This window comes from Equus quagga, chromosome 2 (genome assembly GCF_021613505.1).
Source record: "Equus quagga isolate Etosha38 chromosome 2, UCLA_HA_Equagga_1.0, whole genome shotgun sequence".
NCBI lineage: Eukaryota > Metazoa > Chordata > Mammalia > Perissodactyla > Equidae > Equus > Equus quagga.
Genome location: NC_060268.1, coordinates 177,662,915 through 177,689,331, shown reverse-complemented (window position 1 = coordinate 177,689,331; position 26,417 = coordinate 177,662,915). Strand labels below are relative to the sequence as shown.

The 26,417-nt window shown below is 43.5% G+C and overlaps 1 protein-coding gene across 4 annotated transcripts in view; it reads left to right on the top strand.

The window, feature by feature from the left end:
- Window positions 1-26,417, top strand: part of DHX32 (DEAH-box helicase 32 (putative)) — a 58,475-nt gene that overhangs the window by 31,511 nt on the left and 547 nt on the right. For all 4 annotated transcript variants that reach the window (XM_046654061.1, XM_046654060.1, XM_046654063.1 and 1 more), the window contains 8 exons: window positions 4,083-4,455; window positions 9,234-9,479; window positions 10,809-10,908; window positions 10,998-11,156; window positions 20,483-20,674; window positions 21,365-21,514; window positions 23,652-23,839; window positions 25,220-25,401. In XM_046654061.1, the coding sequence (XP_046510017.1) occupies window positions 4,083-4,455; window positions 9,234-9,479; window positions 10,809-10,908; window positions 10,998-11,156; window positions 20,483-20,674; window positions 21,365-21,514; window positions 23,652-23,839; window positions 25,220-25,401 (1,590 nt within the window). The remainder of the gene's footprint in view (window positions 1-4,082; window positions 4,456-9,233; window positions 9,480-10,808; window positions 10,909-10,997; window positions 11,157-20,482; window positions 20,675-21,364; window positions 21,515-23,651; window positions 23,840-25,219; window positions 25,402-26,417) is intronic.

Here is a 26,417-nt window from a genome sequence, read left to right as displayed (position 1 = left end):
ATTCTAGCTGTAGGTCCTTCTAGTTGTGCTATGTGGGATGCTGCCTCAGCGTGGCCTGATGAGCGGTGCTAGGTCCACACCCAGGATCTGAACCAGCAAAACTCTGGGCCGCCAAACCGGAGCGCACGAACTTAACCACTCGGCCATGGGGCCAGCCCGGCGGATTCATTCTTTATCCTTTACATTTTGAAGTGGCCTCTCAAATGGTCATGGCTTTAATTAAAGGACAGCTCTGACTAGGTTCTAAAGTTAGTACATGTATTTTTATATCTTTAATGCCATCTAGACTTTGGAAACCTTTTGGAAAGGACTGGATGTAGTCACTTTTAAGGTGAAATATTAGAATGTTTTTATCTTAATTAATATAGATCAAGTGTATATATTTATATATATAATTTTTTTTGAGAAAGCCACAGAGATCAATAATTGTGGAGCTTACTTAATACTGTTGTCAGAGTGGGTCAGAGACCCATCTCGCCTGGCACACATCTCTCATGTGCTGGGACTTGGCTTTCAAGTGATTGCTTTGTGGTGAAAACCCCGCAAGCATCCAATCCTGACAGCCAAAGCAAGAACTGCAGTTTATGCTGAAATTATTTAGTTCTTATCCGTGTGGCATTCCTTTCTTACTATGGAAAATAGCTTTTGGATGTGGTGGGGCTCAACTGCAAGGACACCTTTGACTCGGAGGGGCGTTCACAGCCGGCTTTGGCCAGGGCGGGTTCTGTTTCCTTCTGCCTGGGCTGGGCTGCCTGGCCCTCTCAGGTCTTTGTACCTTCACTTTACAGTTCCCTTGTTGCTAGGACACTGTACTTCTCTTCCACCCTGACATCCTCCAACCAGTGCAGTCAGCAGATACTCTGATTTGTTGCTAACAGGGTTTGAGTAACGGCAAAGAGGCCAAAACGACTGTAAAACACCCTATGACAAAGAAAATAATTCCTTATTTTCTTCCTGATGTTCTGTGCTCTGAAGAAAAGACAACATGGCTGTAAAATGAGTGTCTCCACCACTTACTCGCTTGTAGCCTTGCACCAGTCACCTAACCTCTCTGTGCTTATGCTTCCTCGTCTGTAAAACGGAGTGATTAACATACCTGCTCACGGCTTGTCGTGAGGTCTGACTGAGCTGATGTGTGACTGCCGCGTGTAAGCACTCAGTACATGTTAGCCGTGTTTGTAATTATAAAGGCAAATTAGAACCAAATTCCTCTTCCTGGAGATGTATGCCGGCCGTGATATTTAATAAACTCAGACTGAGTAGCTTTTAAATGAGAGGATTTGAGGTTGACTATTGATTATGGGAGGCAGTGTTCTGTATTTGGTATTGACTTTTTCGTTTTCTTTGGAACCCCTTCAAACCTAATCCATTAGGCATGTGATGAGCACTTCTTTTGCCTACTACCATTTTTTTGGGTGCTACATATAACAACTTAGTTCTTCTTTAAGCTTTTTTCTGGCCTTTTTAAAACAGTGGATACCTGGATATTATAAACTAAAATAGTCTCCTGAACTAGCTATCAAGATATCTTGTAGAAGTGACACATAGATTTCAAATACTGACCCTCTAGAACACCGATTTTAAAAGAATTACTCAGATTCTATGTATATAATTTTAAGCTCAGATTCAATATATATAATTTTAAAGAATATTAATAAAACTTTTCTATATTTTATGATATTCTTAGCTTTCAGAAATTTAGTTTTAAGAATTTAAAATATAAACTGCATTTCCTGAAACCTTGGCCATGTATTTTTACATAGTTATCAGTAATAGCACTTTTTTAAAGCACTGTACACACAATCTTATTAACATAAAGGTAAGAAATAAATTTCTCTGTTATGTAAAAAATTGAAGGTTTGTGTAGTAAATTTTAGCATGGAACCTTAGTATTCCCTTAGTATTACATAAGCATCTGGAAGGCCAGGCCTTCTTGCTGAGTCTAGTAGAGTTATAAGGAAGTCACCATCTTCCTTTTTAATTAAGCCCAGGTATATTTACATAACACACATGCCTCCTCTGCTTTGTGGGGAGCATTTCTTCCTATAAGATCAGTGCTTCGATGAGTTTTGCTGAGAAGAGAACAGAGATTTAATTTCTGACATTAAGGAAATATAACTTGTTTTTAGACAAGAGGCAGTAGTAACTTACATCACTATATCATACTAATTAACCTCAGCAAAAGGCGACCAAAAAGCTAGACTTCAGATGCATCTCTGTTTGTTTGTGTCTTGGCCCAAAGTGAAATATGGTAGTATTCTGTATATTTTCTGTTTTAAGTTTAAGGAAAGGAATAATCAGCAGTTCATCATTGTTCATTTGGTAAGACACAGGGTGAGAACAAGGATGAAAAGAAAGGCAGAGAGCAAACGTTCTGTTCTCAGGAAGCTGCAGAGGGGGAGAACATGGACTTTATCACCAAAACCATGGAAGCCAAGGAAGCAATCTTTCTAATTTGACCTGAGATGTAATAGATACGCAGGTGTGAATCTGGACTCTCTCCCTGGCTTCATGACCCTGGGCAGGGTACTTAACCTTTCAGAACCTCAGTTTTCTCATTTATGAATATGAGATGGTAATGTCTGCCTTGAAGATTTATTCTGAAATGAGAAATGTGTGCACCAACACAATGCCTGGCGCACACTAGGAACTTAGTATATGTTTGGTCCATTTTTTTCTTTCTTGAAAGGGGTTGAGGACTGTATCAGGGTCCCCAAGACCAGCCCGAGTTGGGTGATTTGCTAGGAGAACTCATAGGATTCAGCATTCACAGCTCAGATTTACTGCCATGAAAGAGTACAGAACAAAATCAGAGGGAGAGGTGCATGGGCTGAAGTCCAGAGGAGACCACATGCAAGCATCCAGTATATATATAGTTATATACAGCGTCCAGCACCCTATCCCGGTGCAGTTACATAGGACATGCTTAGTTCCGCCAGCAGTAAGTTGTGACAACATGTGTGAAATCTTGTCCACCAGGGAAACTCATTAGAGACTCCCTACCCAGGATATTTTTGGGGGGCTGGTCATCTAGGCACCCTCTGCCTTCTGTGTTCCAAAATCCCAGACTTCCAGAAGGAAAGCAGTTTAAACCGTGTTGTTTGTGCAGACAGTAAACACTGGGAGCAGCCTTTATCAGTTCTGGGGATGGTGAGACCCCTCCCAAATCCTAGAGGTTCCCAAATGCCAGCCAAGGGCCAGTCTTGCAGCAGGCCTGCCTAAGAAGAGCAGCTTCAGACCTGCCGTGTACAAGGACAAATGAAATAAACACCTTAAATGGGTAGCAAACTTATAGGCTTGGCTTCCTCAAGGAATAATATAGGTAAATATGTAAATAGTGTCAGAAGGATGTTTGCATGGTGCTGGATGACTAATAGGTATACATTTTTATTATTCTTTTTAAAAATAAAATCCCAAGAACTACTGGAAAATTCCATTAAAATCACTCATGACCCCTTCCTCCTCCAGGAATGTTGGCCAATTTGCATTCTGCCCTCAAATAGGTGGTCACTTTCTAGATGCTTTTGTTTGCTTATTATTTGGGCAGCATCTCAAACTTGTTGACGCTAACCTCTTGCTGATATTGTGTCCTACAATATGCCACCAACAGAGAGCTATTGGTGGACTAGCTGGGCCGTGAGTCTGAGCCAGCATTCTTGTATCCTTTTTTTTGAAAAGTGCATACTTTGACTCAAAATTCCTCTGTTGATGAAAGAGAACTTTTCCCTGACAAGGGTATTTTGCCATATTACTTCTTTGTTTAAAAAACTCAGAGCAAATATTAGATGTAGCTCTTGTTAATATCTGTAATAAACATTTAGGGTGGAGGTCTGTAACCTCCGGTTCAGCAATGGTCTTTAGGGGGTCTGAACATATGCAAACTGTGTTTAAAATTTGTTTATGTGTATTTTCTTCTTTTGAAGGTCTCTCTAGATTTTATCAACTTAAAGGAATCTTGGCCCCAGTAAAGATTTAGAATTCTTGATTTAGAGAAAAGAATGTAGGAAAGGCATTTTTGTTAGGACATTTTTTGGTATTATTTTTCATAAGAGCATTCTAACTTTAATGTTTTTTCTTTGTAGGTATTGTACTGATGATATGTTGCAGAGAGAAATGATGTCCAATCCGTTTTTGGGTAGCTATGGGGTCATCATCTTAGATGATATACATGAAAGAAGCATTGCAACTGATGTGTTACTTGGACTTCTTAAAGATGTTTTACTAGCAAGACCAGAACTGAAGCTCATTGTTAACTCCTCACCTCACCTGATCAGCAAACTCAGTTCTTATTATGGAAATGTGCCTCTCATAGAAGTGAAAAATAAGCACCCTGTGGAGGTTGTGTACCTTAGTGGGGCTCAAAAGGAGTCTTTTGAGTCTATCTTACGCCTTATCTTTGAAATTCACCACTCTGGTGAGAAGGGTGACATTGTAGTCTTTCTGGCCTGTGAACAAGTAAGTAAGTAATATTCTAACCTAACAGAGTAATAAGGTTACTTATTGGGAACCTTTTAACCTTGTTGAGAAGCTTTTAATAACTAACATACAGGTTTCAGTTTGCTAATTAACTGTTTAAATATTTGGTTCCAACACACCTCATTTTTTTATACTTTAGAAGAAACCTAAATAGGGTAAATAAAACCTGGGATGAAAGGAGAACGAGGAAGTGTTTCTAAAGTCACATGCTGTTCTGCAAACAAAGAATGGGTGCAGCATCTCGAGGGGTTATGGAAATGATCTCCAGAGCTAACGTCCATCCACCAGACCCGTCCATCCACCAGACCCGGGTCGAATCTGGGGCTGCCGCAGTGCAGAGGTGGAGCTGCTCGTGCTTGCTGTGGGTTGTCTCAGTGGAGAAGATGCACACTGACTCATGTCGCACTGTCAGCTCCCTCCTTATGACCAGGAGCATTTGCTGGGGATAAAGAATATAACCTAAGTACTTGGCACATAGTTGAGAAAGAAAAAAGTTCTCACACGTCTTCCTAAAAGAGTCAGTGGAGTATTGGGCATGAAAATAGAATTTATCGCCCACCCAGAAGGCTGTCCCCCTGTACGGAGGCTCCTGTGGTTGGAATTGTACCTCTGAGCACCTGTTACTGCTTTGATTGGGTCACGGTGCCGTTTGGGGTTGTGTTTTTTTTGTTACAGCTACGCTGGCCTTCTTTCTCTAATCCTCTGTCGGCTGAATCTAAAAGCCTCCAGAATCTCAAGAATTAGACCTTTCTTCTTAGAGGCTAATTTCCTGGCCTTTTTTCCCTACCCATCATCTCACTCAGTAAAAGCACTAGTGTTTAGAGTGTGACCCAAATATGTGGTGATTCCAGTGGTTAAACAGAAACCAAAAGGAAATTGTTTGGTATTGGCTGAACCGCCAGCTGAACAGACGAGCGTCTCAGCTCTCCCAGAACCTTTTCCCAAGTCTTCATGCGCTCAGAAGTACCATCCAAAGCATTCTGCTTCAGAGTCAAAGGCTAGAGGATGACTGAGCCTTAGCTTTGCAAACTTTAGAGAATTTTTGCACAACTTAGATTTTATGTTTCCATAAAAAAAGTAATTCAGACTGTTACAGTGATTGATTCTATTACCATTCCCTAATCCTGCATGATTCAAGATACTCAAGAAAGTCCTGAGGGAAATAATAAAACGATTAAGGAGACAGGAGAAGGATTTGTGAAAACAGTAAGAGGTTCTCAGTGTTACTGAGTGAAGCCTTAGGACAGAAAGGATAGCAAAATTAGAGTCTAAGACATTTGGAAGTTAGAATCGCTGGGTGAAAAAGAAGACAGACATTTCTAGGGGGAAAGCATATAATTAAGACTGATAGGATAAGTCATCTTTCAAGTCAGAGTAAGGAAAAATTCCAAAGTGGATTTTTGAAAAACAAAGCCCATACAGAATTGAGGGTAGTGGATGGTCTTAGAGTGTTTGATTCTTGTAAGTTTAATATAAACTATAATTAATGGCACAGTGACTTTTGAATTGTCAGACTTTAGAGGACGCATTTTTACCTAGGCTGGTAGTAGAAATTGTAAAAATTCCCAGGGCTTAGAAAGGTATTTAATCCTCCTCAAAGTCGGACAGAAAGACATCAGTCTTGCAAGACATCTGACAGAAACCATCAGTCTTGCAAAGTTTTAAAATCTTGAAAATGATAATGCAGTGAAAGCTACAGGTGGACTTTGCAGTTCTGAGCCTCTTAGAATGAGGAACGCGTCCTTTTGGCAGGTGCTGCTGCTATGACCCGGGTCCAGCCCTGGAATCCCTGAGGGAAATGAGGCTCCTCATTGTCCAGAGGCTCATAGCCAGCTGCCCGGTGGCTCGGACAGCAGCTCCACTGGCTTCAGGATCCCTTCTCTGGGAACCAGTTTCTATCGCCTCACAATTCAGCCCCCATTTCCACAGGTTTCTGGTGTTCATTTCCCCATCTACTGCCACCTTCTCTTTTTTTCTTTTTTCCTGCTTGTGTCAGGATTACCATTAAGATATTCTTCTTTTCTGGGCTCGGAATTTGTCTCTTGGAGAAATTTGTCTTGCTCTGAAATCCACATTAACAGCCATTGATCATTTTTCCCTGTGTTATTTGAAGCTTTCTTGATTTCTATATAGAACTATAAAATCTGCCACAGCAATTAAATATCATATGAAAACAAACCGAAGCAAACAGAAATGTACTAATTGTCATTTTATAGTTTAAGAAATAGATTTTAAATTGCAGGAACATTGTCCAGCATTTTGGTTTGCTGAGTGTTAGGAGCCTCAGGTTTTCTCTGACCTCCCCTGCTGTGAATCAGCTGCATGGGTCACCTGCTATCCTGTGTCCTGAAATTTAACTGAGACTTTGAGACTTGAGTGTTTACAGTGTGTTGTTCCTTTTCATTTAGCTGTCTTTTAACCTGAAAAAAAAGTGAAATAAATTACATAGGAAACATAAGTTAAGATTTAGGGTGATATCTAGGCAGATTATTGTGCAACTTTAAGCTATCACAAAGAAGTTGTCATTAGGTTGAAGGGTTTCCTGGGAACTGTTCTTTCTAGTTGTGAGCCTTTCATTCTGGGGGCTGGGGCCCTTCCTTCAGTGCGCGTTGCTGTGTTTTCCATAGCTTTGCAAGCAATTATAGGACAGTCCCACGTATGTAAGTGCACTGTGCATTGAATCAGAAGGAAAGGAATAAACAAAAAGTTTGAAGCACCAGATGCAGATTTGAAGCATTTTTTTCCCCAAATTCTGGAGATTATGGCCCCAAAGCCCCATATCCACTGAGCAGCTAGAAGAGTCTAAACTATATACAATATCTCTTTCTATTTTGCTCTGCTTTTTTCCTTCTGAAGATTTCTTTTATTCTTTCTATTTCCCATTTGGAACAAAATTCAACATTAGAATCCACCTACAACTAAAAAGTTTTAGCAATTAAAAGCAAATAAAAAATGAATGGCCCAAATTACTTTTAAAACAGTATTCTAAGAGAATAACTCTTTGATTGCAATTTAAAGGCTTTCTTTGGTTGGAAGTTGCTCCTGAGTTGCTGGGCTGGAGCGTCCCTTTCCAACTTCACGTTACCTCTGAGGGGAAGCCACACCTGTGGAGGCTCATCCGGGAGAGCGGGCTGTGTCCGTGGGAGGCTGAGCAGCAGCCAGATGCAGGGAAACACAGCACAAGTACTTCTCTCTTCCGTAGTTTCTAAGCTATCCTCACATAAAATGGTGAAGTGATCAGAATTACGAAAGTGGGGAAATAGTTTTGTTCGGATTATTCCAATTGGCAAGTTTTCATTCTTTACGATCAACAGTGATGCTCTTTGCTTGGTAAAGAAACCTGCCCCAAGTAAACCAGCTGTTTGCAGAAAAGGGAGGTGTGAGCCGAAGAAGGTTCCAGGATAACTGCCTGTGTGGGCCCCATCAGGTGGCCTCTGCCCTGCTTCCTGACACCTCCCAGCAGCTGGGCAATAACTTTCAGACAGCCCACTCTGGGTCCTGCAGACCTGTGTGCCTTGCTATTTTTCTAGGCAGATCTGTCCTCCTGCAAAATCCTTGAGTTACTTCGGTGCCATTCTACAAATGGTGTGGAAAAGGAGGAGAAGTGAGCTGCAGTATGGGAAATGGAATCAGTCTTAAAACTGTAACAGTCATGGGAAATCATCTTTCCTACTTAGATTTTTAGTGAAATCTCATGTATCTAATGAAGTGAAATGGGGCTTCTTCCTTTTGGTAGTTTTTCAGTTGGGCCCTTAAGAAGGCAGAAATTTTTGAACAAATTAAAAAGGTGTAAGAATTATATTGTGACATATTTTTTATAAGAGGTCCTAAAAAACTAGTTGTGATTTGAGAAATAACAAAATACTACCTAAAATGCCTCGCCTTTTGAGCATTTTACACCAATATACTTACTTGTGTGTAATTTTAGGGCAAATAATTTACTTTAAAAATGTATATATTTGACAGTGAAACGTTTTTATAGGATATTTCTAAATGCCTGAATCATGCAAAGATGTAAATAGCAGTGAATATTTCCTGCCTATTTCATTGCATTTCTGCTATTTTAAAGTGCTAATGTGTCAAAATAGTTTTCAGAGTGACCCAGTTAGAAACTCTGATTATGGAATGTATTTGTATATAGTCATGTGCCACATAATGACATTTCGGTCATATACGATAGTGATCCCATAAGATTAGTACCATATAGCCTAGGCATGTGGTGGGCTATCTCATCTAGGTTTGTGTAAGTACATTCTAAGATGTTCACACAATGATGAAATCGCCTAACAATGCATTTCTCAGAATGTATCCCCATTATTAAGCAACGCATGACTGTATTTGCTTTTATTGGAAATCTAGAGATTGTTTTTTAATTCTTAGCTCTGCCACCATTAAAATATGGTGATGCCTCATCATTGATGTGAGAATAACTTCTGTTTATCTGTCATTGTTAGTGGATATGAGAAATTGCATCAAGCTAGAAAAATAGGATAAATGCAAAGATGGTACATTACACAAGGAAAACCATTTTGTACTAAAAGCAGTGAAATACTTCCCCAAAGAAATGTTCTCTTCCTGTTATATCTTCTTTTCATATTTAATGACGCACATAGATAACAACACAGGTATTTCTTTCCCTGTATACATTATGCAGCTTTTGCCTGTAGTTTTATTTAATTCAGACATTTTTTTTAAAGTAGTGAAGTTGTTTGTACTGCACTTTATTCTCATGGATGATGTTATCTTTTTTACTTTAGGATATTGAAAAAGCCTATGAAATCGTCTGTCAAGAGGGATCTAACTTACACCCAGATCTTGGAGAACTGGTGGTGGTTCCTTTGTCTCCAAAGGAGAAATGTGCGTTGTTTAAGCCCCCTGAGGAAACAGAAAAAAGAGGCCAAGTTTATCAGAGGAGAGTGGTGTTAACTGCTAGCTTTGGGGAATCTTTGATCTGGAGCAACACAGTCAAATTTGTTATTGATGTGGGTGTGGAGAGAAGAAAGGTAATTATTATCAAGCAGGTTAAATAGACTGATGATAATTGTCGGGAATCGGTGTCTTGGGCTCCTACTATTTTCTTGACCAGAAAGTGAGGATGAGTTATCTGATCTGGGTTCTCTGTGTTCAGTCACGTGTGCAAAGAAGAAGTCGTGCAGCCAGGAACACGTCTTGATCACGTTACTGCCTCTCATTCGCATCTTGGTAGTCTGGAAACAAATTAAACTGATTGAGATGCCAGAGGGAAAAGTTTTGAGGAAAAACACAATTACTAAAGCATAAAGGTGGTGGTTTTCCTTGTCAGTGTTTTTTCTTTAGCTAAGGTACTAGTAAAGCAAATTATTTGACTCCTAAATCTTCTCTTCTTTATGTCTCTTGGGTATTTTTGGTACCCACATTATCAAAGTAATTAGCATCTTCCCCCGAATAGTTTACTAGAAATTAGATTCAAGTGCATGGACTTTAATTTTAGAAAATTTTGGCTTTATAGTTGACGTGATAAAATTCCATCCTAAATTTAAATTATATATATTACTTTTTATCAGTATCTTTAAATTAAAAATTAGGGAAAATGGAAATAGAATATCTCAAACTCTCAAAGATACGGGGACTACAGAAATCATAGCATTTGAACTGAGAAAAACCTCCTCAAGGACTGATCTGTTCAGTGTTATTAGATGTTGTGTAGCCCTTGTCCCTCTAGGAAACCATGAGTCTCCTAAGGAGGTATCCTTGTCTTACTGTGACAGAGCAATTCTAACCGTTTTGAAGGCCCTTGGACCAGTTTGGGTTGAACTTATTGAATTAGTCCACCATTCCGAGAACCCGGGGCTTTTACTTACCCCCTTAAACTACCCATAAGAAAAATCACTGTTAGTGCTGTATGCAGTTTTTGTATTAGCTGATGTGACTGGAAGAGCTCAGTATGTTATAAAGGTGCGACCACTGAGATCACAGTCCATTTGAATAAAACCTTGAAGAAACAGCACTGTCAGATGATAATCCTTTCTCCATGGGGCATATGAGTATCTGTCATCATTCACCACTTTAGTGCTTTGAGAAGTGACAACACTAGTATTTCAGCAGATGATACAGAGGTCCCATGTTTATTGAAGCTATAATGAAAGCAGACAACCTTTAAATCCATTTATCAAAGCACTTGCAGTTTCCATCTCAAGGCAAGTGCAACAATGATTAATATTGTACAAAGAAAATGAGTCCGAGGCAGAGCCTTTCTTGGAGCCAGGTGCCGCAAACAGCACCCTCACTTGAGGTCTGGCGAGCCTGCTAAATCTTGAGTGATCTGCTGCTAAAGATGCTCTTTCCCTTTAAAGGTGTACAACCCTAGAATCCGAGCCAACTCGCTTGTCATGCAGCCCATCAGCCAAAGCCAAGCAGAGACACGCAAGCAGATTCTTGCTTCATCGTCTTCAGGTAGCACTACGGACACAATAACAAATTGATTTAAATTCCTATGTGAAGGCAACAGAGATATTAAAGCCATTTTCTTTGGTGTCTTCTAGGAAAACTTTTCTGTCTGTACTCTGAAGAATTTGCCTCCAAGGACATGCGGCCCTTTAAGCCAGCAGAAATGCAGGAAGCCAACCTAACCAGCCTGGTGCTTTTTATGAAGAGAGTCGACATCGCAGGCTTAGGCCACTGCGACTTCATGAACAGACCAGGTAGCTCTGTGCTCGCGTTGTAGTGGGTGCATGGGCTGGGGCTTAGCTCCCTCCCTCTTGCCCATCCCCAGTCCAGAGAGCAAGTGGCACTTGGCAGTGCCAGCAAGCCTAGGGACTTAGTATGTACTGAAGCGTTTTCCCCATTAGACGTAAACGTTCTCTAAAGTAACTTTTAAAAAAAAAACAAGCTTTAGGAAATATCTGTCTGACATTGGAAAATTGTCTTCCCGGAAATCAGGAGGGATGGTGGAACATGGAAGCATATGGCTGAGGGCAGCAGAGGGCAAAGGTGGAATTCTTGGCAGCACTGAGCTTCTCGGTGGGGACCTTTGTAACCAGACGGTCCTTCTTCATGAATCCCACTATCACCTGGGGAATCCATTAGGTGTCCACTCCTTTGTAACTTAGGTCAGACTTTTATGTGAAGGGCTGACGTTTTTAGGTTTAGGACCGAGCCGTTGTAATTACAGTCTGAACATCTTTCCCCTAGGGGAATACGTCCTCTAATGAGTCCGCCCAGAAAAGCCCCCTGTCATATGGGAGGTGCTGGCTTTCTCCCCTCGAGAATCATCACTCGGGGGGACCTTTGCTGCTCCAGCAACCAGCTGCTCAATTGAAAACCATCACAATGCTCAATAAAAGGCTAAGGAAATGCAAGGACAGCAGCTTCTACCTTGTGATGGGGCTGCCAAAGCCACAGGGCAAAGGGACCCCACCTGCTCAGGAAAGGAGCCAAAACATTTTCTTCCTAGCCTCCTGGTTTCTTCTGCATCCCCAGTTAGCTTACCCTCTCTGGTGGATAGACAGTTCTTCAACCCTGACTGTAGTGTCAGAGAAGTGATGTTGGCTGTTTAGTTTAAAACATCAGCAACCAGCTGGTGAAGAAAGCTTGAAAGCAGCAGATGCTCTGCTGCTTCTTGTCCATTTAAATGCCTGCCTGTCCTCTCAGCAATAACAGGGCCAGGAATAATGTTTATATGGTCTTACTGACATAGTAAATCATTTAATAGTGCAACAACCCTCTGAGGCCAGGGCTATTATTTGCTCCGTTTTACAGATGAGGAAACTGAGTCAGAGAGAAATGAGATAACATACACAAATTGAGAAGGTGAACAGTGTTTGCAGAGTCATCTGAACCACTCTGCTGTGGTGTCTCCTTAAAACAGACCAGAGCCCCATTGGCTTCTTTCCTGGTGGTCAGTGCCCTCGTTTCCTCAGAAAAGTCCTGTGGTGGTTCTCACTCCCTGGGGCCGCGCACCCCGTGCCCCCAGAGCCAGCACAGAGCAAGTCAGATGCTCCTCGCTGGGCACGGTCTCCAGGGGCTGGGGGCACACATCTGCACAGGAAGGAATGCGGTTCATTCGATTCCACCTACCTGCCCGCTGCTGCTCGGGGACCCAGGCCCAGAGGCACAGCTTTCAGCAGCAGCGCCCAAATCCGGGCCCTGTTTGCCTCTGAACTGCTGCTGTGTTCTCTGACCTGCAGCTGACCTTCAGAGAGGCTACGTGGGTGTTTGAGTCCCCATAGAAAGGTTCCTGATTTAACATACCGGTTGCCCTTCAGATGATGTTTTAGTTTTCACCTGTGCTTTAATAAAAAGAACTTCCTTAATTTTTTCCACACTTTAGGCCAGTGGTTGAAATTTTCAGTATGTTTATCAAGGGAGGTGAATGACAGTCTATTGATCTGGGTGTTATGTATCAAATGTGCACGAGAGAGAGCGGTCAGCCCAAGACCTCGGAAGCAGAGAGCATACTTAGATGGAAACTGTGTAATGTGTACTTTTTTGCCTTGCTTTCTCTCAACTCCTGTGTTTTTCAATCATTTTGTGCAGTGGTGCCAATAGGATTTACAAGCACTTGAGAAATATAGGTTGTTTTAGAGTTACTCTTCCTTAAATATTTCTTAAAATGACCAGTAGAATTTGAATAAGTTAAGTAAGAGGAGTGTCTCCTAAGGATGCTGAGCTTTGAAATAAAAAGGTGGAAAGGAAAATAGGCTGTGGAGACAGTCCAAGAACTCCTCTGTGGACGGGCCTAAGGGACAGCATCACCTGCCACTCCAGGGTGCCTCAGAGCATCACTTGAAGTTTCTTCATGTGAGGTCGTAACAGGTGCATGGTGCTCTTCAACAACGCTGAGTCCTTCCTGGAACCTCTTAGGGAGTTTTACAGTGAAACTCTCCCAGTAAACACTTTGAAAAATCAATTACTTTCGGGAACCCTTTGGGATCTTAAATTTTCAACAAAGGCTCTATGTGAAGGAGCAGTGGATCTCCAAGCGGGAAAGGGACCAGATGCGCTCCTTCTCTCTTCTAAAGCAGACCTCCTTCCTCTGTGGCCATCTCCAATTGGAGCTATCTGTTCTCGAGCAAAAAGGGTTGCAGACTGCTGTTCTGCAAAAATGGACAGCGCCCAGACTCATTTGCTGCCTACTGTGCTGAATCCGCAGGAAAATACTTGGTGCCCCTGAAAGCCACAGTGAACTCGAGGGGTCTGGAGCCCTGGGGGGAGGCTGTTCTTGGGCAGGAGACTCTGGCTTCCCTGAGGCCTTATTAGGGAGAGATCTCAGAGCACATGTGAATTGGGAAGTTATTCTCCAGAATAAGAAGAGGAGGAGGCTGGGGAGGCACAGAGGCAGAGCTCAGAGGCCCACGGGAACAAGAAGCCTGAATGGAACTTAGGTAAAGACGACTTTGGCACATCACCTGGTTACCAGCCAAGCAACCCAGTCCTAACGCCTGACTCTGAGCATGTGAGCCAGCTTTGCGTGGCTCATAGTTTCCCCACCTGAGGAAAGGCTTATAAGGCCTGGTCCCTTCCTAACTAACTTATGTAATGAATATATTTGTGATAAATATACCTTCTAAAAAGGAGTTGCTCTGAGGAAAGAGTCATAGAATGTGATGTAGAGTGGGAACTGTATGTGGCACACTCAGATTGCATGCATTTTTCTTATGTAGAAATTGTTGGAGTGAGAAAAATTGTGGCAAGTTAGAAAGGGGATGAGATGGGGACTTGGGGAAGTGGGTCATATGGCTCAGACTGGCTTGGAGATCCTGGTGACAATGTTCCTTTAGACAGGATCCCTTAACTTTTGAATCAAAGCCAACCTTCTCTTGACTTTTCCTTCTGGTCCCCAAAGAAGGAATCTGGAAGGTGAGAGTCTCTGCCGCTTGCATACATTTCTCACTGGTGACCTCGGGCTTCAGATGGCGTGGCTTTTGTCATAGGCTGGTCAGCCACATTAATCGCTCCGGAGACCTCACAGAGAGCATTCTCTGAAGAAACCTGCTTCACTTCTGAAAATTGTCCTTCCAGTCCTGCTGCTCACCTCCTAAGCCCAAGAATCAGCATGCGTGGATCCCCTGGGCATTCCCAGGATGGGGGGTGATCGGACTAGTCCTGAAGGGAGAAGAAAAGTGTGGCGCATAATCTTAAAGATTTTAAAATGCCAACAGTGAACTCTAGCCATGCTGGAGGATTCCTGTGTTCTCGCAGTGGCCGCCCTGTGTGCTGCTTACTCCACAAGGCTTAGAGCTGATAACTGGGGGACAAAAGGGTTAGTTACGGCAACGATTCATTTTTGTCTCCTGACAATACACACAGAACGATTTTCTGCTGTGCTTGGGGAAAATGTAACTGTGGCTTAACTCTGACTCATCGTTTTGGGAGGGGAAAAAAAGACTATGCTTGCAGCTGCTGCATTTAATTCGACTTATGATTGAAATACACAAATGCAGCAAACCTGTTACCCTTTTCAGGATTCGTGAACCATGTGAAAATGAATTTGGCATAACTAGGTTACAGGCTATTAATTGACTTCCTATGATATAGATCTCTTTAAAAAAAAATCAGTTATTTTTTTCCTTCCCTGGTGCTGAGGGTTGATTTCCCTCATGGGAAGCTCGGGGCCAGCTGAGCACTTCATGGAAGCAGGTGGTCCTTAATGTCATTGACCCTGTATAGGCAGCCAAACCTGGAGAAAAATTTGGAAACAAACTAGCCAGAATGTATAAGACCACACCTGATGTCATCTTTGTATTTGGACTCAGGACTCTTTTTGGTGGTGGCCAGACAACTGGCTTTGGTATCATCTATGAAGAACGAACCCAAACACAGACTTGCCAGACATGGCATGAGACAAAGACCTCAAGAAAACAGGGGAAGGAGTGCAGGGACAGAATAAAGTGGGGGGCTGCAGAGGCTGGTGTTGGTGCTGGCAAAGAGAGGGATTCGAGATGCTGGGGGGCTTGGTCTGTGGTGATGGTGGACATGTTTCACCAGAGGACTCAAGAGGCAGTGAATCAGGATCTTCTGGAATCCTATTTACTGCACCAAAAACCTAGTCTGTGAGTATACTAGAGAGGTGCGTGTGCTGGTTTATAAATCACTGGGAACTTGGGATTTTGCTTTGGAGTTTACAGAAGGACCTTAAAACGTTACAGTTGGGTACTAAGAGGAGAACAGGGAGGGCTGCGGACTTGGCACTCACATGTACTTCTCACCAATAGCGGCGGTCCTTACATCTCCAGCAGAGTGTATGCTGCTCGTTGCCCCCTAAACAGCCCCAAGAGATTAGCAAATAGTCTACCAGCACCCTGGCAGGAGGCCCCAGTCTAGTTTTTATATTAATGAGCGTTCATCATTATCTGTCTAAAGGCCACACAAAGTCTATTGCTATGTTCAGGTGGGGGTGGGATGTGAAGAAGCGGCACAGATATGCCAAAGCAACTCAAGAGCCAGGACGTGAAGATCTTGGCTCTTACAGAAAGTGAAAGTAAAATCTGGGAGAGATTTTAAAAGGCGCAGGATGGAAGCACTTTCAGCTGTTGATACCCATTAGGTTCTTTGTGGGTCCAGTGACTGGGTGACTTATTATTCAGGCCAGGATGTCTGAGAGTGAAGAGGATCCTGTTCATAGTTAAGCTCCGGTGAGAGATGGAGACGGGGTCATCCTCACCACACCGGGGCAGAGGGTCACCCATATTTAGAGGACTACCCCAGAAAGCTCAGGCTCACAAGCAGACTGCCAGGGCTCTAAGCCCAGCTGTGTAATATTCGGCAATTATGTTGCCCTCTCAGCATCACTGTTTCTTCATCTGAATATGAGCATAATCAAAGTAGTTGGTTTGTAGAGTTGTCAAGATAAATTAGTTAATATAGGTAGGCCCTTAGAAAAGTGACTGGCACATGGTAAATACTGTAGCATCATCTGCATAGCTCCTACCTGAGCTCTGAACCAAAAAGCTTGTAGTCCCTGAGCTGCAGAAGATCCTACAAAGGGCACTTTTAATAGGGTGAGAAACAGATACTGATCCACTGGCGTTGGGAGACAGCATAAGACTGCCTCTGAGAAGCCATGGTCGATACCAGCAGAGCAGAAGACATGAGTCCAGCAGGAGCTGTGCGGACTGCACACTGGTTAGAACAGACACCATGGGCAGAGAGGCCTGCATTCCAGTCCTCGTTTTACAGCCGAGGAGACAGGCTGGTTAACCCTGCGGCTTTAGCAACTCACTTACCTGTTCTCATCTGTAACATGAGGCCAGAGTGCCTGCCCTTTCGTGTCATGCAGTTATTAAGAGGTTCAATGAGATGATTTATGCCAAAGTGCTGTGTCTGCTGTAAAGGGGTAGGTGTTAGGCAAATGCCAGGTTTTATGAGCATGTCTTTGTGAAAGTAAGTGAAGTGTCCCCTTCAGAGCCAAACCCTTAATCCTATTCCCTAAAAGTCTCAAGATGTTTTAGAGTCTTCACCATCATTTCTTGATTTCTTCCATTCGTCCCCTCTGTGCACTCTTTACTTCAGTGTACACAACGCCTGAGTCCCAGTCCTACAGCGAGTGGGGCCCAGAAGCTCCATTTTCTCCTTTACTCCTCTCAAGCTGTTACTTTGTTTCTCTGTCTCTGCTGGTAAAGATGTATGGAATTAATGTATGAACCTGGCACACAGTAAGCACTGTGTGGGTGTAGCTGCTCTTGCTCTTTCCCAGGCCAATTCTGTCTCTACATTGTCTAAATTCCACTGGCACTTTGGATACACTATTTCTTTGTTACAGAATTTATTATGTTGTATATGTATTTGTTAAAATTCCTCTGGATGCAAGTGTGGGTAATGCAAATGAAACCAGCATAAGCAAAAGTGAAGGAAATAAGGAAATGGGGTGCCTCATGAAATCCAAGAGGCGCGTGCGGTTGTGCCTCAGGAACACCTAAAAATAGAGGCTTGAACAGCCTTGGCTCTCGGTTTCTGGTCTCTGTATTCTCTTGGTTCTTCGTCTCTCTCCTGCTGAGCACCTGAGTTGACATCGCCATAAAGATGGGGGGAACAGCCTATGATTCCTACTATTCTACATCTGAAATTTTGGTGTACCTTTGAAGACCATAGGAAACATGCCATGTGAGGCAGTCGGTTCTGGAAGTGGCACAGCAGAGCCTTGGACTCCTCATCTGACCTGTGCTCCTGCTCAGAATCAGCACTGGGTCAGCCCCTTCCTCTGGCTGGTGGACTTGAAAGCTTGTTATAGATTAATGACCTCTTTGTGACCAGCCTTTCTGCTGATTCCCTGGAAGGAAAACACAGATACAGTACTGAAGCCTGGCATTTGGGGTTCCATGGAACAGTAAAGAAATAGTGTGATAATAGCCCTTCACGTTTCTTTGAATGACAGCAGTGGGGGAGGTGTGTGACCTTGCAATGAGCTATTCCTCAGGGAGTACAGCTGCTTTTGGCCATAAAGCTTAATAAAAATGTTTTGTTCATATTGAAATTGCCTTCAGGATAAAGCAGTCTGATTCTGCACTGCTGTAAAGAAGACCCTCACACCAAAACATTTATATTCCATTTGTGAGCATTATTTACCATGGGTTACACTGAAGCAGCACTGCCGTAAAGAACCCTCATCTAAAGCCTTCTGATTCTTAGCTACGACAGTTTTAGGGGCTACAGTGGGGAGGTGTTTTAAAGTGTAGGAGGTAGTATGAGCGAATCCTGGTCAGTGATTTGTACTTCCTGCACCTGTATAATCCGCACTCGTTAACCTGTTCTTTCTAATATGATAAAACCCCAGGAACATCCTCTTTTTTCTGGTGTTAGGACAGGGAGCAGAATCACAAAGTTATTTCTGTTAGTAATCCTGTGTACAGCCAACTCAACTTCAGGGCCTAAAAATGAGAAGGAGTAGGTGCTCCTTGGGGACAGGCTGGCTGTCAAGCCAGATGCTTATACGGTCAATTGCCAAAGATCCTGTAACTGATAATGCGGCAGCTTTGTTGATTTATAGAAATCGGTTTCCAAACAGCTTTCAGTAATGAAGTGTGTGCTCCCAACCCCTTCCTGCTCTGTTTAATCTGAGAGGCTTGTTTCTGTTGCTGCTTCCTGCTCCTTCTCATTTCATGGCTCACTGATGGAACTCTCAGGCTATTTTTTCTAAACAGCCCATCTGTCACTTCTGTGGACTGTGACTTCTCAAGGTCTCATCGTTGCCTCAGGGTCTCCAAGCATGAACTAGGAGTCCACCAGTGCTCCCTGCCAGCACCCAGGTGGGACTGAGGGGTCCGAACCCAGGGGCAGGGATCTCCTGGGGGTCCTGTTCTTCTCAGTTTTAAATCTTGATGAGAGAAATCAAAAACAATAGGGAAGTTAAACTCCTCTTCTCCTGGTGGGAATAGAGCCGCGCCTTGGTCTCCAGCAGCATCTGGGTTCTCTGCGGGTTTGCTCTGGGTTGCCTCGTGCAGCCCCTCAGCCCTGACGCTTGCTTTCCCCAGAAGCTGATCACTGGCTTGCAGCCCCTGTGTCCAGGGTTGCGGTCATGCCTGGAACTTGCTCTGCTCTCCTCGGGAGAGGATGAGATGCGGAGAACTGCACTGCAGTGCCCGGGAGTTACTTCTCAACCCACAGTAGTGGTTTCTCCCAGTGTTTTCATCATGTCTTGATAGGAGTGGGGGATTTTTATCAAATCCGAGTTTGTGACTGGCTTTTCAGTTAAACAGTTTGCCTGAAATTTTGACAAATAGCTTAGTGGTCAAAGTTTGGACAGCAAATGAGTAAATTGTAACTGTTTGTTATTTTGAATTCCCAGCTGCAGATAGGGTAAATTGCTTCTTAGCTCTCCGTAGTCTTCATCGCCCACCCACCACGCACGTGTTGGAATTGAGACAAATGAAAGCAATTCAGTGGCTCTCATAAATCCTTCAGTTTCTTGGGTAGAACAATACAGCAGCTTTGTACCATCTGATTTGCTTCTTTGTGTGGCCTTTGTTACTATACCATGCAGCAGACAGGTGAAAAACACATATTTATTTTAATATAACCTTCTTCTGCTTGGGCAAGGAGAATACCTTTCTTTAAATAAATGGATTAGTGTTTTTGGTGGAGGATAAGCGTATATAATAAATACTACACTATTATCAGTGTTATATAAACTTAAAAGAGAACTAAATAGATGGAGAAAATTAGCCTCCTGACCTTATTTGCATTGGCAAATAGCTCTTTTAACGTCCTTGTCTACTATTTCTGTCATCTGTGAGGTGTGGGTCAGTTCGGATGGATTAATGTTTCCTTTGTTAGGGGATTGTATCTTCCTGCCTCATAATTTTTCACTGGATGCTAGACACTGTGTGTTTTACTGTGTTGAGTATTGGGTGTTTGTATTCCTATAAATATTCTTGAGCTTTGTCTTGGGATGCAGTATGATCCTTTCAGGTCTTGGTTTTAGGATTGGTTAGGTGGCACTGGAGCAGTGCGCATCTGGGCCTTAGTCCCTGTGTTTCCTACCCAGACAGCCATGGATCATGCGGTTTTGCAGTCTGGCTGGCGGAAACAGGCAGAATCCTCGATCCTGTGTGAGCTCCAGATGCTGTTCCTTCTAATCCTTTGGATGGTTCTTTCTCTGGCCTGGGGTAGTTTCTTACATGTGCTCTGCTGACTAGTCCAGGGGGATGCTCATAGATCTCTTGTCTTCTTTCTGTGTAGCTCTCTCCTCTCAGGTACTCCGACCTGCAGATTTGACCCCCTTAGTTTCCCTGGACCCTCAGCACCATCTTGATAACTCAGGGAGTCTGGCAGCCTCCACCTGGGTTCCCCTCCCTGCACCACAGCCTGGGAAACTTTCAAGGCAGTAAGCTGGGCAATCCCAGGGCTCCCCTCCTTAGTGTCCCGCTCTCAGGAATCACCGTCCTTCATTGCCTAATGCTATTTGTCTTGCAAACCGTTGTTTCACATATTTTGTTCACTGTTTGGTTTCCACATGAGAGGGAAATCCCAGTACCTGTTACTCCATCTTGGCTGTATGAGAATTTCTGGTTATTAATTTTTTCTTTCCTAGCACCAGAAAGTTTGATGCAGGCTCTGGAAGACTTAGATTATCTGGCAGCCCTGGACAACGATGGAAATCTGTCTGAATTTGGAATCATCATGTCAGAGTTTCCTCTGGATCCACAGCTCTCAAAGTCTATCTTAGCATCCTGTGAATTTGACTGTGTAGATGAAATGCTGACAGTCGCTGCCATGGTAACAGGTATTCCTTAAGGAATTTGAATTGTCTCTGTACTTGTATTGTGAATCTGCCCCAGGTGTAGATTTAAATGAGAGCCATTAGAAATGATAATGAAATTTTAATAGATTAAAAAGGTAGAAATTGTAAGAATTATCTTAATATGAAAAAATAAAAATAAGAGGCCAGTAAATTTCTTAATCAGACATGTGAAGGCATACCAAGTTTGCTTTTGCCGAAGTAATCAGTGCGGATCAAGAAAAATGTGTCACTAGAAGTGTCCTTCCCCGAATGATTATGTGTGAGTGTTTTTTATTTCCTACCACCTTCATTTGTCTTGGTTTATATGTTTTAACTGGTTCTTTTCCTGGCAGAATAGAGCAAAGGCCCTGCCGCGTCAGGACTTAGGTTCCAACCCTGTCCCTGCGTCTCGGCCTCTGAGCACACAGGTCCCCGGCACCCTGGTGATACAGGCAGGGTGCTAATAACCACACTAAGCAGACCGGAGAAGAGCAAGCAAACAAAATCAAGGAGAAAGACATTTTGACAACTCCCCGGAAATTTGTTTGATTTCTGAGTAAACAAGAATACCATTTCTTCACAGGATAAGACAGGAGCAGTTCCACAAACAGTAGTGAGCCCCTCCCTCTGCGTGTTGTGCTAAGATGGAATGTCTCCATTATTGCTGACCTTGTGACCTTTTGCGTCTTAAAGCTCCCAGCTGCTTTTCACATCTGCCGCGTGGAGCTGAGGAGGCTGCCTTGACTTGTTGGAAGACATTTTTACATCCTGAAGGAGATCACTTTACGCTCATCAACATTTACAAGGCCTACCAAGATGCAACTCTGAATTCCACCAGTGAGCGTAAGTGGATGCTTGCTATTCTCAGAAATGACCTAATTCCACCTTTCCTTCCCCAAATAGAGCTGAGTTGTTTGTCAAACACACTTCTTCTCTAGCCCCGTGGGTCACTTGAGTGGAATGGCGCTTGAGGCCTGAGGCAGCCAGAGGTTTCTGCTGAGCAGTGAGACTGCCCCCTCCTGCTCCCGCAGAGCTCTGACCGCTGCGGGGCCAGCCTGTGTTGACACAACTCCACATCTGGCCAGCCAGCCTTCAGGGCGAGCTTGCCTAGGGCACAATGAAATGGGGATGCGGAGACTTGAACAGCACAGCTCCTACCCTCTTGGGTCAGGGGAGCAAGAAAAGGAACCGACATCTCTAAGTACCCCCTGGGTCACAGCTGTGTGTTATGCTTTCCATGACATGGCATATTCACACTAGATGGGGAAAGAATAGAGAGCTTTCAAAACAAGGCAAAGCCCAGCTCCAGATAATAGTAAAGGATGGGTGGCATGCTGGGGGAGACTGGGGATAATTTGACTGGAGCTTGGCAGAGGTGGTCGGGGAAGGGGCATCCAGAGAGTAGAAGAGCACATGTAAAAGCTGAGGCAGAAGTCCTGGGTGTGTCTAAACAACCGTAGGTATGTTAATTTTCACAAGAGGGTACCCAGTGATAAGGGAACTGGAAACTCCTCCCTGTGAAACTCCTGTTTGTTTTAGTGCCATCGTGGATTCCGACTCCGAGTGCCCCAGTGGACAGCAGAGCAGAACCCTCTCACCTTCCAGCGCTCTATCAGACAGTGCACTGTTGCTATTCATAGGGTTTTAATGGCCAACTTTTTCAGAAGTGGGTGCCCAGGTCCTTTATAGTCTGTCTTAGTCTGGAAGCTCCGCTGAAACCTGTCCACCATGGGTGCCCCTCTGGTATTTGAAATGTCAGTGGCAGAGCTTTCAGCCTCAAGGCAACACACAGCCACCACAGGGTGACAACTGACAGGCGGGCGGTGTGGTTCCCTGACCAGGAAAAGATCCCAGGCTGTGAGAGTGAGGGCGCTGAATCTTAACCACTAGACCACTGAGGCTGGCTGAAACTCCTGGGTGAGAAGTTAAAGACAGGAAGAGATCTCGAGGGGCAGAGAGGGCAGAGCAGTGTGGCGGAAGCTCGGGCCTCCAAAGGACAGCCGGTGAGGCGTTCCCTTCCTCGAAGGGCGGTTGTTCTCACCTGTTTCCCATGAAGCATCTTTTGCCTCCTTTCCTCCAATAGATGGCATGAAAAATATTCTAAATGAAGTGAAAAATATGACAGCAATTTGAATGGCAGTAGAATGGTATACAGCAGGGAGTTAGTTTTTCAAAGCTGAGAAGAAAAAGTTGTCAGTGGAGCCAGAAAGTACGTGGGAGTTTGGTGGCATCTTTTGAGAGTAAGCAGGATGCGTGCCACTTGGATCAAGTACATGCTCTTGTTGCTCCGAATAGGCCTGAGTGGACAGGACAAGGTCGACGAGGCCCTTCTGCCCAGTGTGCCAAGTCCATGTGCATCCCCAGGTCAAGGCAAAACTCTGGGTCTGTCGTAAGTAATTACAGGTGGCAAGAAAAAACTTCAAACTGAAGCAGGTGACTGAATTTTAATAGAAAATTTGAGCTAGTGTAGATAGATGAGCTTAACTAGAACGTAATTCCCAAATCAGCCTAGTAGTAATCCTTTTCTTATAATTAAAATGTGAGGTATTTTCATACATCAGAGGAATTTATACTGCAAGCTTTTCCCTTCCTCATTTGATTAAATGTTGTGGCCTTTTACATCCTTGCTCAACACACAAAGACAGAATGTTGATCTGAAGACAATCTCCTCTGCCCCTTACGAGCCACAGGTAAGGGTGGTAACTTTCGGTCAGCACTGGGAACATGCTGTTTCCATAATTCCTCGGGATTGTGGAAGCCCTGCAGCCAGTGTAGGTCCTACCAGCCGACATGTCTCCCTCCCTGGCAGTGCCAAGGACTGCCCGTCTCACAGCCACAGCGAGTCTCCTTGTCCTTGCTGCCTCTCTACCGCTCTTTGACCTGCTCTCCAGGAGAGGAGCACAGAGGACGTAGATGGCGCCTTCCTGGCCTGGGCTCTTTCAGCTTTGACAAATCATTTCTTTTGTTCTTTACCTCCCAGACTGTGTTGAAAAGTGGTGTCATGATTACTTCCTCAACTGTTCTGCACTCAGGATGGCAGACGTTATCCGAGCTGAACTCTTAGAAATTATCAGGCGCATCGAGCTGCCCTATGCAGAACCTGCTTTTGGCTCAAAGGAAAACACTGTGAACATAAAGAAAGCGCTTCTGTCCGGCCACTTCATGCAGGTGAGGGGGATAAGGCCGCTCGAGTGCCGTCTCTACAGGATCGCATGTGTTCAGGACACGCATCAGGAATCTCTCACTTGGGGTGATTCTGATATTGATGTTAACTTTAAAATAAAACTAAAAACTCTTATGTTATTAAAGATTTACTATTTAAATATGCTTCCCCTCAGGGGAATGAAAGGATAAGCCAGAATACGTTAACTTTGTCCAGAAGGACAAAGATCTTTCCCATCACAGAGGGAGTTATCAGAACACTCCTCTTGGCTGAACATCAGATATAGTCCCTCATCTCACCTGTCTGTGAGTTAGCTCACATTTCATCAGTGATATGCCCAACAAACGAATAAAGGTAATGTCTCATTTCATTCTTTCCCAGAGCGAAGGCTGCCTCTGAGTTAAAGCACCTTACAGGAGGAGGTGTGCTCTTCACGTCTCAGTAACAGAAATATCGTGGTATTTCCACATAAACTCTAATGCAGTCTTAGTGGAGAAAAATGACATTTTAGCATGGAATTGCTCATGTGTGCTACAGGGTTATGGTGAGGATTATAGCTAAAACATCAAGTATAAAGTACCTGACTTGACTTTTCAGTACACAGTCCCTCTTCATGTGGCAGGTAACAGGCCAGCTTGATGTCATGCCCACAACACTAGCCTTTGTAGCTATGCTATTTTAGCATGCTGCCCTGAAACTGCTAACGTTAGTTAACATCACCAGCACCATCTCAAGGTTTTGGGCAAAATATGTTTATGGCTTATTTTCTGTATCTGAAAATAGGAAACATGGGTTGCATATTTGTAGTTTTAACTATTCTGTATGAAATACTTTGCAATTTTTTAAACAAAATATTTCTTTATAAATGGTCTCTGACTTAGGATTGTTCCACTTTTTCAACTTTATCATGGTGTAAAGCGATACACATTCAGTAGAAACCATACTTCAAATTCTGAATTTTGATCTTTTCCTGGGCTAGCGATACGTGGTTCGATCCTCTCGTGATGCTGGGCAGCAGCAGCTCCCAGTCGGCCACACGATCCGAGGGTGAACAACTGATGCCCTTACAACCGTTCTGGACCCACAAACATGCTGTTTCTCACTTTCAGTACGGTATTCAGTAAATTACATGCGACATTCAACACTTTATTTAAAAATAGGCTTTGTGTTAGGTGATTTTGCCCGACTTCAGACTAATGGAAGTGTTCCGAGCACGTTTAAGGGAGGCCAGGCTAAGCTATGATGTTCGGTAGGTTAGGTGTGCTAAACGCGTTTTCATCTTACATATGGGTTCACTGGGACTTAACCCCATCATAGTTGAGGAAGATCTGTATTGATATCCATATTAAGGCAAAATCTTTTTTCTTTAAAACTCGGCCTTGCAGATTGCTCGGGATGTTGATGGATCAGGTAATTACTTGATGCTAACACACAAACAAGTTGCTCAGCTGCATCCCCTGTCTACTTACTCCATCACCAAGAAGATGCCAGAGTGGGTTCTCTTCCATAAATTCAGCATATCTGAGAACAACTACATCAGGATTACCTCAGAAATATCTCCTGAACTGTAAGTTTAATGGAGAGAAAAGAGGTTTCTTTTGAATTCATACTTAAGTAAATGACAAACTTGGTTTTTATTACCTTTTCAGTGATACCAAGTTTATACTTGTACCAATTAAAGGCAGGTCTCTATGGATGATCATCTGAGAAATGTTCCTGCCTTTGGGATTATAGCATAAAGAGAGAGTATAGAAATACAAAACACAGCACGATACATCCTAAGAGGAACACAATGGCACAGAGAAATACAGTTAGCGGGTGCAGACCTTGAAGAGGAATGGGCTTGGCCATCTCTCCAAACAGACCAGCCATTGAGAATGGAGCTAGGGGTGAAGGGGAGGTTGAAACAGGCAGATACCAGAGGTGGAAGGCTTGGGGGCCACGGAGAATTTGAAGTTTATCCTAAGTGCAGTGCAAAGCGGTTGGAGGGTTTTAAGCAAGAGTAACATCTTCTCCATATACTTTTAAAGATCATTGTAGCTGCTAAGTGAATGGATTGTAGGGTCAGTAGTGAGAATGAAGACTAGTGTCTCAGAGGGCACTGCAGATGCTGGGTCCGTTGGAAGGTACCACTTCTACTGGGGCAGAGTGATGTTCTAAGTCGGAAACAAGAGTAACTAATAGGGGTCGAGCTTCAGCAGCTGGATTTGGAATGGGATCAGTTAATGAGAGAAAGAGGCAAAGAGACTGCTTCTCTCAGCCACTGAAAGTTCTCCCAAGCATCCGATCTCATCCTTCACATACTGTGACGGGCCTCAGGGGAAGTACCAGTTTTCCCCAGTGGTCAGAGTGGTGGGCATCACTTCTGCCCTGTGGCCTAACACTAGAGAAGCCACCTGATCCTAGAAGTGCAAGTGGATTGGTTCCATGAAAACGAGAGAAAGTATTTAGTCTGCAAAGGCAGCGCAAGACACTGAGGAGTTCAAAGTAAATACCAGTCCTACAAATAGATTCTCCAGGGCTGGGAGGTGCCCAGACAAAACGTTTGATGTCGTTCACCAAAAGATCTTAATTTTTTTTGTT